The 16,596-nt window shown below is 35.8% G+C and overlaps 2 protein-coding genes across 3 annotated transcripts in view; one reads left to right on the top strand and one right to left on the bottom strand.

Moving 5' to 3' along the window:
• Nucleotides 1-1,280: 1,280 nt before the first annotated feature.
• Nucleotides 1,281-4,881, top strand: ppifa (peptidylprolyl isomerase Fa). The gene is given in 6 exon segments (NM_001004626.1): nt 1,281-1,515; nt 1,841-1,871; nt 2,049-2,137; nt 2,226-2,322; nt 4,250-4,325; nt 4,404-4,881. Coding segments are annotated over 6 exon segments (570 nt in total). The 5' UTR covers nt 1,281-1,374; the 3' UTR covers nt 4,540-4,881.
• Nucleotides 4,882-8,340: 3,459 nt separating this feature from the next.
• The window catches only part of zcchc24 (zinc finger, CCHC domain containing 24), a 67,431-nt gene continuing 59,175 nt past the window's right edge, over nt 8,341-16,596 (bottom strand). Inside the window, exon 4 of one of the 2 annotated variants that reach the window (NM_001098388.2) lies at nt 8,341-13,559. In NM_001098388.2, coding sequence (NP_001091858.1) covers nt 13,446-13,559 — 114 coding nt within the window. In that variant the 3' untranslated portion in view covers nt 8,341-13,445. Of the gene's footprint in view, nt 16,584-16,596 lie in introns of both variants that reach the window. The other variant, XR_015505231.1, reaches the window with a different exon arrangement.

The following is a 16,596-nucleotide window of genomic DNA, read 5'->3' on the forward strand; positions in this document are numbered from 1 at the left end:
GGTTTTACAAGAAAACAACCACAGACAAAGCAAGCAGAACTCTTTGGTAACCACTGGCAGACTAATAAAAAGGCATCCTCAAGAGAACACATTGAGGAAAAATAAAGTAGTAGAAAGTTGGACTTAAACTTTAGAATTGATTCACTAAGATTTGTTCTGAGACATTGGCTGCCTTGAGTAGTTTTGTCTATTTAAATAATTACTTTGCTACCATTGGTGTATGCAAATGTGAGCAATGTGTTGCAAGTAGTGAGAAATGTAAATTAAATCTAGACATACTACGTTTACCAAATATTCAAGCTACAAAAAAGTTTATTTTTCTTCATAATTCTTTAAAAAAATACAAAATAAGAACATCCGCAAATTCAAATTAAAATAGGTAAAAAAAAATTTTTTTAAAAGTAAACCAATGAGACATGAGTGAATATTTATGTTAATAAAAAGAAGAAAAAAAACTAAAAAGACTTAGAATTTCATTTGGTAGATCATTTTTGTTGAAGGATATAACATTTCCCTGGTGAAAAAAACAGCATATGCTGGTAAGGTATGTTTTGATACTGCCTTGCTGGTTTCAATGCTGGTTTTGCCCAGCATTGAGACCAGCAAGACCAGCATCGAGACCACCAGAACCAGCATTAAAAGCAGCATACCAGACCAGCACACCAGCTTTAATACATATACCTTACCAGCATACTCAATGCTGTTTTTTTCAGCAGGGTTGACATGCGAAATAGACTAGAAGTTCAGGAAACGTTTTTAAGCATTGTTTTAGTGTGAGTGAAAGCAAATCGCATCTTTTAAGAAAAGTAGAAAATTTTCTTTGTCCAAATAAAAAAGGTTGAATCGAATATTGGCAAATTATAGTCAGGTACAACCTAAGTACAGTCAAATTCCCTTTTTTTTTTGTTGTTTCAAACGTTTAGGCGTTATGACTTTTATGATATACATCTAAATTAAGACTTATATTTATAGAGTATAAATAATGAGATAAAAGACGAAATAATGCCTAAACAAACGTGATGCCTTGCTAAGCTCATAGACGAGACAAAACTCTGTTAAAAAGCTATAATAAACTCTGGGGCGATCATTTTTAGATAAAATGCGATTTCATACTTGCCTTTAATAATAAAAAATGACTATCCAAGTTTTGTTTACAGTTATGAAAATAATTTCTTTTTGACTCCTCACACCACGTGGCGCCGCTGTTGCCTTCATTTTGACCGTTTTACACGACCTCATGCCTTTAACCGTAGAAGAACACGTCACGTGTTTTTGTGTACAGTTGACAGCTCGATGGTGAACGCGGTTATAACCTTGAACACTGATTATTTTCTTTCATGTATTTGTTGATGGGTTTTCAACTCTACAGCAAGAATGTTACAGATGAAAAGCCGTTTGAAATATTGCTCTGTCTCACTCGCTGCGAGCAGGCTGCTTTCAGGACCAGGAAAGAACCCTGTTGTGTTTATGGATATTGCAGCTGACGGCGAGTTCATTGGAAGAATTATTATTGAGGCAAGTCGTGCTTTATTATTATACTTGTTGTAAGTAACGTTAACTAAGAATAAATGAACGAAGAAAGACCGAAAAGTCGATTTATTATACAAATATATCAATTCACAAAGTACATTTTTTATTAGTTTATTATAATAGTAATACATTTCTTCTTGCCATGTCTTCCAATGACAGAAAGTAACATGATAAATGATATCGTTTTTAGCAGTCATTTTAATGTTAAATACGACTAAATGTATAGAATTACAATATTTTTGCTAGTAGTATTATTTTATTAATTAATCATCAAATATTCTAAAGACCGGTTTTCATATTTTATTTGCAGCTTTTCGCTGATGTTGTACCCAAAACTGTTGGTAAGAACACGTGCATTTCATCCAATATAATGACTATACTGTGGAACCTAACCCTAACTTGCAAAACATACAACCAACTGAATATATTCAATAAACAATAAAAAAGTATATAATATAACAACTAAACATCAATGCGTAAGGATAAACAAATAATACACGATGGTTCTTGTCTTTCAGCAAACTTTCGCGCCCTGTGTACAGGAGAGCATGGTTTTGGATATAAAGGTTCAGTGTTTCACAGAATCATCCCAGAGTTCATGTGTCAGGTGACTATTATTTTGCTACAGTTTTTTATTGTTTTTGTGTAAAAAGTTTGGTCCCAAGGCCATTTATTGACTGATGTTCTGTTGACAGGGTGGAGATTTCACTAATCACAATGGCACTGGTGGAAAGTCTATATATGGAAAGAAATTTAACGATGAGAATTTCAAGCTGAAACACACTGGAGCAGGTGATGTCACTCACTATTGTATACTACTTCCCATGAGCAGGCACAATAATAAAGGGTATTATATAAATAATAAAAGACCATAATACGGTCCGTCCATCCATTCAGGGTCAGGATTAAATGGGGGCATGTGTCATAAATGGCACAAAAAAATATAAACACTTTTTTTAAGATGCAAAAAATAGTCATACATTTTTGGTTTACATTTTTTTGTTGTGTTAAAAATTTATAATTTACGTTCAGCTTTAAATTGTTTTTGTTATAAACAGTTTCTAGTAGTTGGTTAAAATGATCGGTACAATTAAAATACAGCCATAAAAGACCACATAAATGCTGTTGATGTATGTGAAAATGCACCTGGAATTAATTGTATATTGCCTCTTAATGTTAAAAGTTAATTTCTGGCACTGTATGGAACATTTAGTTTGTTTGCTTTATATATTTATGCATTCCTGCATTGATTCATTCCTGTGCAAAAGTAATTTTTTGGGTGTGAGGTTGGGGTGTTCAGCTGATAAATATTCTGTAAAATGCTCAAATTGTAAATAAGTTGTAAGCTTCTATGGAAAATTGAAAAATATGTTTACAGCAAAATTAAATGAAAGACACTTTCCAAATGTTATGGTCCCATTTTATATTAGGTGGTCTTAACTACTATGTACTTGCATCGAATAAATTAAAACAATTCATTTGCTGTGTTCATATTTATATGAGTGTTCAACACGTCTGGTGCTCTTGAGGTGGGATACTGGTAGTGTTGTGGGACAGGTGGTGGTATAGGTCGATTTGAGTATGGGTTAAGGTGTAAGGGATGGTCAACAGTGTAATTAAAAATGTAATTACAGAAATTAATTGCATATGTAATGACATGCAGGTTTAATCAATCATAAGTACAATGTAAGAACATGTATTTACACATTGTAACAAATTATAAATTTCAAATCAAGCACATACTAGTGAAAGCCACCAATTGTAAAGTTGTATCGATGTTGTTTTTGAGACCAGGTATGACCCAAATGTATATACTAGATGCTGAATTGGATTTGAACACTGTCAAGCCTCACTCACCATAAAACATACTGTGTTAAAATATAAAATTTGAAAGACTTCTACACAAGGATTTAATACAAAGTAGTTTGATGGATGTTTTTATAAAGTCTCAAAGTCAAAACAACACCAGCTAAATATATAAATTTTTAATCTAAAATCTGGTGTGTTTTTTTTAATAATCCCATTTTGATGAATGAAGTTGCTGTTATTATGTAATATGTGTTTAGCTATGTTGATCTTTCCATGAAATAAGTTGCAGATGGGCAATGAATAATAAATTATCAAAACAAATAATAATTAATTAGAAACTCTCAATGTAGGTAAAGTTGATTTCTGTAAAAATCTGAGAGTTCATTTGACAGAGTATCTAATCTATTGAGTTCCTCTGGGATCTGATTCAGCACAATTTGTCAAAATGTGCACAAACTGTATGAGCATGTGCTCTGAATGAGTCCACAAGGTGGCGGTAGGGCTCCCTCAATTGCTGGAACTGATTTTGTAATCTTTAAACAATTGACCTACTTTCTAAAAGCCAGCGTATCCCAATGCACTTTTTTGGTGCCAGGGAGATCCTACACCACAAACCGTCTTGATAGATGAATATGGGCAAATAGTGTTGGGTTGTGTAATACATGACTGGATGTAATTGTTGTAGAGAGCCGTAACTTACCCAACCCAGATGTTGTGTTGGGTCCAGTACCTCCTGCTGCTTTGTAAAACTTCTTCTCTGCTTGTTATTGTGGAACTGTTGATTGTTAGATTTTCCCTGAATCTCTATATCATTAAATGATTTAAAGTGACAAATTTGCCTGTAAAAAGCATGCAGTAACGCAGAAGGTGGTCTGATTTTTTTTTTTTTATCTCTCTCTTTTTCATGTAGGTATTTTGTCAATGGCAAACTCTGGACCAAACACAAATGGTTCTCAGTTTTTCATCTGCACTGCAAAAACAGAATGGTACGCTGCTGAGGAGATTCAATCATTACCTTGGTTTTGCTTAAGCTTTGAAATGATGTTTGTGTCATTTTATTTCAGGCTAGATGGGAAACATGTTGTGTTTGGACAGGTCAAAGAGGGAATGGAGACGGTCTCTCTGATGGAGTCCTATGGCCTGCATGATGGAGGAACTGTGAAGAAGGTTGCCATCACAGACTGTGGAGAACTCCAGTAACCCAGGACATTTTTGATTTTAATCGAACCAAAAGTCTTTACGCATGTATTTTTTCTACAGTACTTACCTATCGCCATTTAAATGTGTGAGTCTGTGGATTCGTTAACATGTTTTATGCTTGCTAAGTAAGCAAAAGACTCAGTGCGTATGGTTATAACTTACTCCTACACAAGAAGCCTTGCTTATGGGTCAAACACCTTGGGCATTGAGGAAATGTACTCTGTTAAAGCCATTTTTTGGTTTTGAAATGAGGATAAATGCTATATGGAGATTGTTTACCTTCTAAGAACGATGCCAGAGAAACCCCAGGAGGCATTTTAAATAAATAAATTACACACAGAACTGGTTTTGACATATGGAATTTCTTCCAGGATATTTGCATCCTGTGCCCATTTTTTTTTTTTAATGACTCAAGGCTGTTTTCCAGATGAGGGTCGGCTACAACTTCAGCAGTACGTATATCTGGTTGCGTGGCAGGCTTTTTAAATCTTCCTGAGAATGATCCTAAAAGCTTTTTTTAGTCTCTATCCAGCAACAAGATTTCCTGTCCCCCAAAGCAGGATATGACATCCTGTTTGGCTATGAAGCCTCTCCACCTCCAGTGTGAAACATTCAGCAAGAATCCTCCGAACATGTTTAACACAATAGTTGCAGAGACAGTTGGGAATAGGAGATCGTCAGCTGTGTTCCATTATAACTGACATCCACATAGCCTGAAATGAAAATGAGCGGTCCGTTTCAGACGGCGTGTAGGTGTAGCTTATCACAGTAATGCCTTATGAAAGTAAATTATGAAGCTTTGTGGAAAACACTGCTTTCTCTTAAATGAAACCATATGGGGTATGAACTCACGGCGGCTTTGTTTGACTTCTCCGATTGCAATGTTGCTATAGAGACGTTCTCATTCCCGTTCTGTTTAAGTCTGCATTGTTGCAACAAACTTGATATAATTTGGGCCTCCACCCTCTAGTGAAGTTTAAGGGATTTGGAATGTGTAGACCAATTACTTAAAGTTGGCTTCGAGAGTAAAGCCAGCTTCATTGCCAAGTTTTAACCTTCACATACAGCGCTCATATGTTTACAATCATTACAAGTAATTAAGCTGAGTGAAAAAATACACATCTGTGTCTTCAGACCTGTGCTTTTCAGAGCCCAGCTGAAACTGAAAGCGTGTTCACTGGTGATGGCTGCTTTTGAAGCATTGCTTCATCAACTTTCCAAAGCTTTATGATGAATCTCGTTTCAAATATCAGACGTTCAAAGTGTGTAAACGATGCTTTGATGTCACTAAATACAACCATAAAGACTACAGCATACTGAAGCTTTTTTTTCCCACAATATTACACATTACTGTAGAATACATGTGTCAGAACTACATCATGAAGCAGATCTTTATTTGTGTTTGTTAGGAATTTGTGTGCTATTTTATAAAACTAACATTTTACTGTAAACAAATATTGACACAAGGAAATGTGTTAAGACAGTATCTTAAATGTGAATAGCCGTGTGAAGCTCATGTAAATCTTGTGGTTTGTTTACTTTAATGCTAAATTCACACTGCGTGATTTTCAGAGTTGTGGATCACAGTGTTTTTCACACTGCAAGATTGATCAGGGACAGGAGAATACACACTGGAAACAGTCGTTGACAATTTGTTTGGCTCTCAAACAATCAAGATCACACGTGAGATCAGAGTTGAGATTTGGAGGCCAAAAAAAATTCTCCAAGATGCTACGACAAATGTTTCTGCTTTGTTTAGTTTAATGTTTTTGTAAAGCTTATTTATTCTCATAAAAAATGAAAAAAAAAAAAAAAACTTTCTGATTGGCTGTAGGTCAGAACTTATTTCACACGGCAGGAATTTGAATCACAGACAGGTCAAGATGATTAGCATACCAAATATTTTATATTAATATGTAATATTTGATACAAATATATTTTCTCAGATAGCATCATTGATCATTCACACAGCTTGACTGTCACTTGTGTAAACAAACACCAATTTGATTCCGATTTCAGGTATTTTCACAAAGTACACTACCGGACAAAAGTTTGTGGCGAGTTTTTTTTTTCATGTTTTTTTATTTTATTTTTTTAAGAAAATAATTCTGTTTATCAAGGCAACATTTATTACATGTAAAATAAATAGTAAATATTTATTAAATATTTATTACTAATTGTATGTAGTTTCAAAATAAATTTTTACTTCAGTAATTATTGATTTTATTAAAATTACCAATAATAATAATTAATATTATTATTAGAGTGATTTCTGAAAAACCATGTGACTCTGAAGACTGGAGTAATGAAGCTGAAAATTAATCTTTAAAATCACTGGAATAAATTATTATATTCCAGTTATTTTATAGTGCAATAACATTTCACTATGAAATAAATGCAGCTTTGGTGAGCAGGATAAGTTTATTTTAAAATATTTTAAAAATCCTACTGACCCCAAGCTTTTGACCAGTAGTGTATGTCAACGAGTAAAAATCAGAGCTAAAAATGAGTGTAAACTTGGCATAAGGTTTCACAAGTTGTGAATTCATAAAAGAAATTTCATTGTATATGCACATACAAGGAGTGCATTTAGCACAGCATTGTTTGAATTTTTTATTTTTTTTTGTAACAAAATAATCAAGTTTATTTTTTTTTGTATAAACATTAACCCTTGTGTACTGTTCAAATTGACTTTATTTCCGTGGCCGTTGTGCCCCATTGGCTTCCTTTATAAGGACATTTTTAAATACAAAGCCATGACACCATATAACCATGCATTCCTAATTGTTAGTGTTTTTCCCTGTTCGAAAGTGGGAAACTGTAATTTTACTGTGATCATCAGTTGGCAGTATTAACTGTTTAGATAGGCCTGTACAAAAAAGTTTTGTATGGAGTTCCATGGAGCAAAACAACAAATTATAGTGTGCAAGAATCAATACACTTACTATGTTCTGAAAGCTGAGCTGCTTATTATTTTTCTCAGAGGTCTCCACTCGTGCACACTATACTCCATACAACTATATAATTTTAAGCCAGAAACTAAGCTCTTTTTCACTTCAACTGATGATCAACAGAAAAAATTTGATTGACATTTTAACTTTTCCCAATATAAACAACCAGCAACAATTAAGAATGCATGATTATATATGTTGTTATGGCTTTGCAATCAAAAAATGTCATTATAATGGACTTCAGGAAAGGGTAGTAAATTTGCCCAAGTTTGTTGATTTTTTTTTTTACATTTTCAAAGCAGTTTCTTAAAATATGTATCAAAATAAGATTTGTCCACAAAAATCATTCCATCTGCTTAAACCCAGAGAAAGTTATGGCCAAATTAAGACTCCAGAGTGGATGAAAACATCCCCAACAGCACATAAGGGTTAAGCAAATCGGGGCCAAATGTATCAGTCATGTCATTTTTCTTTTCAAATCTCGACCAAATGAACCAAGATATCCAAACTACAAGTGTGGACACACCCAAAAAGAAACGCTCCTCGGCCTGTTCAACATTAAATAGATGTGATGTCAGAATGACAACTTCTCCCCAAGGCTTTAGACTTTGGTTTTCAATTACACAAGCATCATTCCCAAGGACCGTATCTAAATAATTAATCAGTCCATACTGCCTTCAGCATGACTGATTTAAAATGGACACAATTTCCCAACACCCAGAGACGTGCCAAAGAATATGTTGAAATCCCAGAACAGGCTGTACACACAGTATATTTGGCCCAAACTGAACAGAAGTATATACAGTACCTATATATCAATGCATGCACAAACAAATGAAAGAGAGACGTATTTCTTTTAGTCATGTTTTAATTGAACAAACTTCTAAAAGCACAGTCTTCAGTTTTTCTAACTAACAAATAAGGCACATATCGGAATGCCGTTTCATGGACATCGAGCAACAGATTTCATCTCATCTTACATTCTGGTACATTCCTTCATCAAGGCTTTCTGTTGCTCTGTCCACTCCAATATGACGACAAATATTTTACAGACATTACAAAAATGAGTGTTAAATCAGTACATTCAGTAAATCTATTAATGGTACTGGAAATCCTAGGAGTGAACGGAGGCATTATTAATGACTAACATCTAGAAGTGTAATCTACAAAAGATACCTTAGCAAGAATTAAACGTATTAATATTAAATAAGAATACATTGCACAAATTATATTTCTTGATTCATTTAAACAAATAAAACATGCACATGCAAACTTCAGTCCCACACACTTGTTTTGAAAAATAGTCTTGGATTTCTTTCCATTTTTTTACATACGAAGAAAAACATTTCGACATCATTCCTGGACTTGGCAGTAACTGGAGATGGCTCACAGTTTCATACAGTATGGGCCTGATTCACTAACACATTTCAACCATGTAAAACGTTTGTACGTGCAATACAGTGTTATGGTCAATGACTGGAGTTAGTCACGTCTTTTTGCCACTGTATAAAACACCTCAGTAAAAAGGCCCTGTGACTTACAGTGTGTGAGTCAGTCTTTTATATGAAAAACAGCTGTTTGTGATGTTAGAACGAGCGTTAAAGATTTCCTATAAATGCAAATCACAACATTCATGCTGTATAACAGACACACAATGAATCAAAGCACACATATGCTCATAACTAAGGCAACTATATACTAAAACACACACATAAAAATGGCTTGTAAGGGCATAATAATTATGTACCAACCTTTGAATAATATTCTATGTAATCATCAATATTTTCTTCATAGAGTAGCTTCTGTTGCATATTTTATACAAAAAAGAATTGAATTGTTAAAAAAAAGAACAAAATCCTTCCATAAATATTTCTGTAGGATATAACCGAAGATATATCGAAGAAAGAAAAAAACTCCCAGCTCTTTTGCATCTCAGCAAGTTGCCCTTTTTCACATACAAAGTTTTAATATTGCATCATAACAATTTTGAAATAACTAAATTGATAATAATGGCGATCGAATATATACACAAAACACATACTAGTATCTTTGTAATGGAAAACAAAAAGCGACAAAAAATCTCTTCTGGATATAAAATTGCTCCAAAATCATTATATTGTTTCCAAAATACACATACCTTTAATAGAAAATAACACGTTTATATTGAAAGTGAGCTATAAAAGTCAAGTATATGTATTTCAAGACAAAATCACATGCGCGAAAAGCACTTTCTATAGTTTTAAATGCATGTACACTTTCAACACCACAAGCTCTGTCTTCCATTTGATAGGACAGAAATCAGGGGAAGCTCAAATGCGCAATTCTAACTTCAACATTTACAAAACTCTGGGTCATTTTACAATAGTGCAATGCAACAATTTTGCTTTAGGAAAGCAAATCGAGGCCTTTATCTAGTGGTGCGTTCGGTCGTTTGAGTTTAAATTGATCCCAAAGATGCAAGGAAATCCTAACGTGCAGACTACCAGCTATAAACGTCAAGGTGAATGCGCAGGAATCACTTATTTTGCTGGTTATTTTCATTACGCCATTCATTATTGTGTTTATCAGAAAGCAGAGTAACTCATTCCAGCCTAAATGAGGCCTGAAGTAAACCTTGGCGTGTAAGAATGTACGCAGAGTGAAGCCATTAGCAACACCGTTAGCAAAAACACAGTTACCAAGAAATAAAGGCTCTCAGAAACAATGACGACGTCCAATGAACAAAGTAGCGACTTACAGAAACAGCTTTGTTTTTAATTTAACTGTGATCTAATGATTGACTCCCTGGCAGTTTGTACTGCTTGAATTTCCCATAATGAAATAAAAATGTTCAGTTAAGCAGAATTCGCTTATTTACATTTTTAGGCATCTAACCGGCTTTTTTTTATGCCTCATACGTGATCATACACAACATCTCCTCGATCATCTCATGAACAAACCGAGTTAAGGCACAAGGCGTTCCCTTCAATCAAGATATCAAAGTTTATCCCAATAAATGAAACATGAACTAAAATTTGACACAAAATATGTGGACTCCAAAGATAAGTAAACAATTATACACATTGTATAAATGCATGTAACTTCATATGTACATCTAGGATTAACAAAGCAACCTCAATTCTCACAAAATCCACCGACAACTTCCCGCTGGAACACGTAAAGCTACATTTATTGTTCAATAGTTCTGGGTCACACTCAAATACGATCAGTTAGTACTGTGTGTGAGCCATAGTGAGAGGTAACGGCACATATATTTATATGAGATCCTGCGCACACATACTTCCATCCAATATTAACATGCTTCTGTCATAATTCTGTCAAGCCGAAATATCTTCTGACCAATCACATGTACCCAAAGTGTTGTTTTATTACTTCTCAAAATCTCTTCAGGATTACTTACTTTGTCCTTCTTTTCCCTTTACAACAATATATTTGTCCACTCGGATAGAAAACACTTCCCAAAAATCACAGTATAAACAGGGTGGAATTCATCAGTTATGCATGTTATGCTTAAGCATACGTATACGGGGGTTAGACAATAAACATTAAGGATTTCATACTGAAATAAGATCAGAATAATTGTGTAAACACTGGAAAATCTCTTTAATAAAACTTAATTTAGTGCAAGGGTCAAGCTCAAAACTCTGAAATTAAGGTTATTTGTTGGCATCTACAAACAGCACTTTACATAAATGACATTTTTAAATTACTATAAAGATTTTTGAGATGAACACTCCACTTATTTTTCATTTTACATCTCTCCTCGAGTTAAACAGTTGAGTTTTACCGTTTTTTACATATTTTAGCCAATCCCCAGGTCTGGAGGGAGCACTTTTAGCTTAGCTTAGCTTAGCATAAACCGATGAATTGGATTGGATTAGGCCATTAGCCTCTCACTCAAAAATGACAAAAGAGTTTCGATTATTTTCCTATTTTATGATTGGTTCTTCTGTAGTTACATGCAGTAAAGGCCGGCTCACACGATGCAATTTTTATTTTATATTTATTTTTTATTTTATAATCCTGAATGATTGTAGCATGTCAGACTGCATGAACATATCTTCCATGTTACACTGTAAGATCTCATGTCATAAAGTCAGACTGAGCGACAATGAAGACGCATCAAACACCAAAGAAAACACCCACGGAGTTGGACATCATCCACCCGTGACACTTTCACTATCCCGCACTCTGAAATGATTCCTCACAGCAAATGTAAACAATCTGTAGCGGCAAATTTGCACTCGGCGAGTCTCAATAACATAACAAGAAAAAAAACTGTTTTGTCATTTCCCCTCGGTCATTTGAATTGTTGCATGGATCGCATCATCAAATACGGAGCTCCTATTAATTCTTGGATTGACAATCATCGCAGTTGTTGTCACACTGCAGGAAAGTGTCTGAAATCTTCTGACACTGCCAGAACTTCATCACAGGAAAAATCTGATGGCAATAGGCATTAAGTGTTTGTCAGTGAACATGTCAAACCAATGATCAAAGATCACCGATTTCAGTCTAGGATTTCAGGAATTTTTTAGGATTTCCCAAATTTATCTCCGATGACAAAATCGTGGCTGACGTAAAATGAAAAGTTGCTATTTTCTAGGTCGATATGACTCTACACTCCTTTCTTCATCATAATCATGAAACTTGATGACATTGCGTAACACTTGAAAATCGCCTAGTTTGCGTCAGTATAACCAACATGACAGTCTGCTTGCACAGGGAGTGTGCCTTACAACCATGGGGACATTTGTGCGAGATGATTCAGAAGTATTTTCAAGCGATGCGTAATATCATTGCGTAAAGTTCCCTTTTTTAAAAGTGGAGTGTTGCTTTTTTTCACTGTAAGGTTGTTTTGGAAAACCTTATATTTTTAAGAGTGAATTTTGAATTTAAAAATAAATGTTTACATAATAGCGAATTAACTATTTGACATTTTCTTGAGCAGTGTTCATTTAAGACACATGTAGACCATTTCATCTAAGATGTGCCTATAAACACACTCTATATCCTGAGGCGAATATCTCAGTGAAAAACAGGCTATGTTATTATATGCTAGCACACGGACCGAAAAGCTCACATTTTGACCCTTGTACCAAAATACTTCAGCTTAACCTGGGTTTCTAAGACGTTTGAAGCAGTTCTCCGGCAACATGCGTGATCACATTTCAAAGGACGGTGACGATCAGCTAGTCATGGCTTTGTTTCGTTCATCCATACACTTCATGCGACAACAAAAGAAACTGCATAATCTGCAATGGTTTTGCATAGATGCCAAACAGCTTGATTCAAATCCTCTGTGTGACTGCATTGAGCCAACATCACACAAAAAGAATCTTGTGTTTGGCAATTTCTATGTGTATGTGAAAGACACAAACTACCTGATGCGCTAAACCGAAGCATTAGCAAGTTCTATTCTACAGTAGTTTTTAATGGCAAGAGGTGGGGTCAGACAATTCCTGTCCAGATGAAATAATCCCAGTTTAGTTCATTCAATTGCACTACAAAAAACGATATACAAACATAAATAAATATGTGACACAAAAGCCAGGGATGGAAAGTCCATTATCCCTCTGTTAATTCACAGTTAATATGATGTGCTATTGACCCAAAAAAAACTCTTCAAAGGCACACTTTGTATGAGCAACCTAACATGACACCTTTAGCACTCGGCACATCCTCATAGTTCACTTGGCAGGGAGAATGAAGGGAGTCTGTAAACACACAACCAGGGGACGCAATGGTGAGGTAATCCACTGCGTCCCGTACGGATAGAAATACTGTCCCAAACATGTCCATTATACACAATAAATGCTCGCATGCGGCTGATACACAAAGCCATTACTAGCGTTAGAGATATTTACATGAATATTTTGGCACTTTTCACTTTATCTTGGAGTGCTTGGTAGGCGAAGCGATGGGAAAGGGGGATAGACGACCTCGGGATCCTCTTTATTGCACGCGGCGGCAGTAGTAGCCCAGGACTTTGCACTTCTCACACAGATGCTGCGGATGCTCCTTGCTCTGGTCGGAAACGTCCAGGCCGTCGGGTTTCTCTAAAGGACGCTGAGAGGAGCAGAACATGTCAATCACACTTGTGTATTTCTGTCTACAACAGCAGTCAGGTTGAAATTGGAACTCTCTTTTAGCGTTTGGCCAGACTCTTTGGAGATATGGTTTTGGAGACCAAGTGTCAGGATCTCCAATAAGTCCAAGTCTCAAACCACAATGGACCAACCGCAGGGGTGTGTCAGAAATTTGTTTAGGACTGCTATCAAGAGCCAATTCGCCCTCGTTGTGTTTGTAATCGTTGCCAGCGGTACATGTTTTGTTGTTAATACTTCATTTTTTTTCCCTCGATTATTACACTAGAGGATTCCAAGCAATTTTAGATGCCTACAGAATTCCATCGCTCAGGATGACAACCAGGGAGGGAAGACTCTATAGTGAGTCTTTGTCTTGGATGCGAAGCAAAAGACACTGAGAACATGCGCAAGCCAAATCTTTTTGGCTGTTGATCACAAATAATACTTCTGCAATTATTTGTTTTCCCACCCATTGCTTTTGGAAGATCGTTTTACAATCTTGTTATTCTTTCCTGTATGTCTCAGTTGCGCTCGGTGAATTACGGAAAACCAGGTTACGACGGGCCATTGGGAGGAGACAGTGCTGCAACCCAAGGGAGTGTTTGCTTGGGAGCCAAAGGCTTTTGTGAATGATAATAAGAGGAAATATCTGGTACCTCTTTGAATTAATAATTTGGCAGTGGTGGATTGCTGATGCTTCTAATAAACAGGATGAATTCCTGCCAAAACAAAAAAAAAAATGCAGGAAACTTGGGAGGACTTTATGTAATGCCTCTGCTCCATGTCTGCTCTCATACTGTAAAGATGTCAGCCGTGTTCCCTGCGCATGTCGTTAAATATGAGAATGATAAAAGCAGGGATCTCTGGACGCCTGCTTCTCCAGCAGATTCTGGCACAGGTCTGGCTATTTTATACAGCAGTGTGGCATTGGCACTATTCAGATACTTTCAGTTAATCGTCCATCGGGAGCGGCTGGGGATATAAAATCCTTTACTGCATATGATCTGGAGAATTGAACGATTTCCATACTGCAGACATTGGAAGAATGATTTCCATTGTGAGAGAACAATAAAAGCAGAACTTTTGGTATGTTTGCTTGGGTTACAGGGAAAGTCAGCCAGCTGCAAACCCTTAAAGGCTTTTTTGATATATATTGCAGTGAGCTGCACATCTCACACGCTTACTGCAGGAAACATGTTAAGTGGGTGAGACTGAAAAGCTAAAGAATTTGCTTGTCAGAAGGGAATTAGCTATAATACTCTGTCCAGTGGAAGAGCTGGCCTTCTCAACAGATGGTTCCTTCAGCACAACCGCTGCTAATGCATTTGGATGCAAAAGTACTTGTAGGGAAGGTAATTGCAATGAATGCTTTCCTCTCGAGAGCTGCTAAAAAGATCTATTTGCATGCTTACTTTCCTAGAATGATGTAGGTGATTCTTAAAAGCAAGTTTAACCAGTGAGACTGCAGATGTAATTTAAAGAGCCCCTATTATGGGTTTTTGTAAATGACCTTCCATGCAGTGTGCAACACAGCTCTAAGTGAATGAAAACATCCAGCTGAGGGTTAAATCTGAAAGTAAAACTTGTTTAAAAATATATTTTTTTTAAATAAAAGATTTGACTTAGAGTCATTTAAATGATTTATCATTCGTCAAGATCTTTTGCCTGTTAATATCAACATCGAACCTAAACAATACCAAATATGAACTGCTTGATCTGGTGAAACGTGAACGTGCCTTTCTCTTTATACACTAGCTGAGTGCGAGGGATGATGGGATTGATCATGACACAAAGATTACTATCCCTGAGAAATGGCCAGACATGCGGCTGTGGGAAATAAAGGGTAAAGTTAATTTTTAACACCACAGTATAACCAACCGTGTGCAGTGTTTGTTTCTGTCATTTTTCTGATGATTTATACAATAACTACCCTGCAACATGGGATTCGTTGGCCGTTTGTTAGTAAAGAAGGATCAGCAAAGACTACTAATGTATGGGACTTTGTCAGTAACTGTTTGTATGGACCAGTTTCTTCTTCCTCCAGATCCTGTAATTGTTCCTCCTTCCTACAAAAAGTGAAGTGTGATTAAAATGGTTGTCTCATTTTCTGTAGTTTGCAAAATATGTTTTTAATTGTGTGTTGTAAGTTGTAATCAAGTATCTGTTATAGATCACTGCTTTTACTGTATCTCTTGGGTTAAATTTGTATGGGGCTATTGAAAACGCGATGAGAGCTTCTTCCTTTACCAATTTAAATGTGCTTTGTGCTTGCGATCTCCTGCTGTTTGTTACTACAACCACCATCAGCTGTTCCTCACACACGCTGCATGGTCAATTTTCAAAATAGTTCAACTTTTGCCACTGTGTGGATTAACTCAGAATGTGTATCGCTGTTATTACTTGGGGTTGTGGTTAAGAATAGAGTAATATTCTGGTGTTTAACTGCATTGCTTTAATGCATTCCTGCTGGGCGTTTCTCTCTGTCTTGCGCCAAACGCAGTTGACCAATCACAACAGACTGGGTCATCGGACCAATCAGCACAGATTAGCCTCAAGCAAAGGAGAGGTGTGGAAACAAATGAATAACTGAAAAAATCATATGGGAGTCGTTAGGATAATTAATAAGAATAAATGCATATTATAAGACAATGAAAGTGTTTTTTTTATGCATGCATATCAGCATGTTGTTGGAGACCCCCCAAAACCAAAATATGACCTTTTATAATGCACAATAAGGCCTCTTTAAGAATCTAGTCTTTCAGCATATTTAGTATGTTTCAGAAAATCACCTTAAAATGTGGTTCATGTGCAAATACCCAACTTCATCAATGTTCTTTCAGTCTAAAACATTAACATCAACCTAAATACAGCTATTATAATTTGCCAATTATACAGTTGTCTATTTTTAAAATTGGTTTCTTTATTGGCATTCATGCATTTGAAATATATACTTTTTTGCACTTTTTCCATTATTGGTTTACACCAGGGGTGGCCAACCCTGTTCCTGGAGAGCCCCC

The sequence above is a fragment of the Danio rerio genome, chromosome 13, assembly GCF_052040795.2.
Source record: "Danio rerio strain M-AB ecotype USA chromosome 13, GRCz13ab, whole genome shotgun sequence".
NCBI classification, from domain to species: Eukaryota; Metazoa; Chordata; class Actinopteri; order Cypriniformes; family Danionidae; genus Danio; species Danio rerio.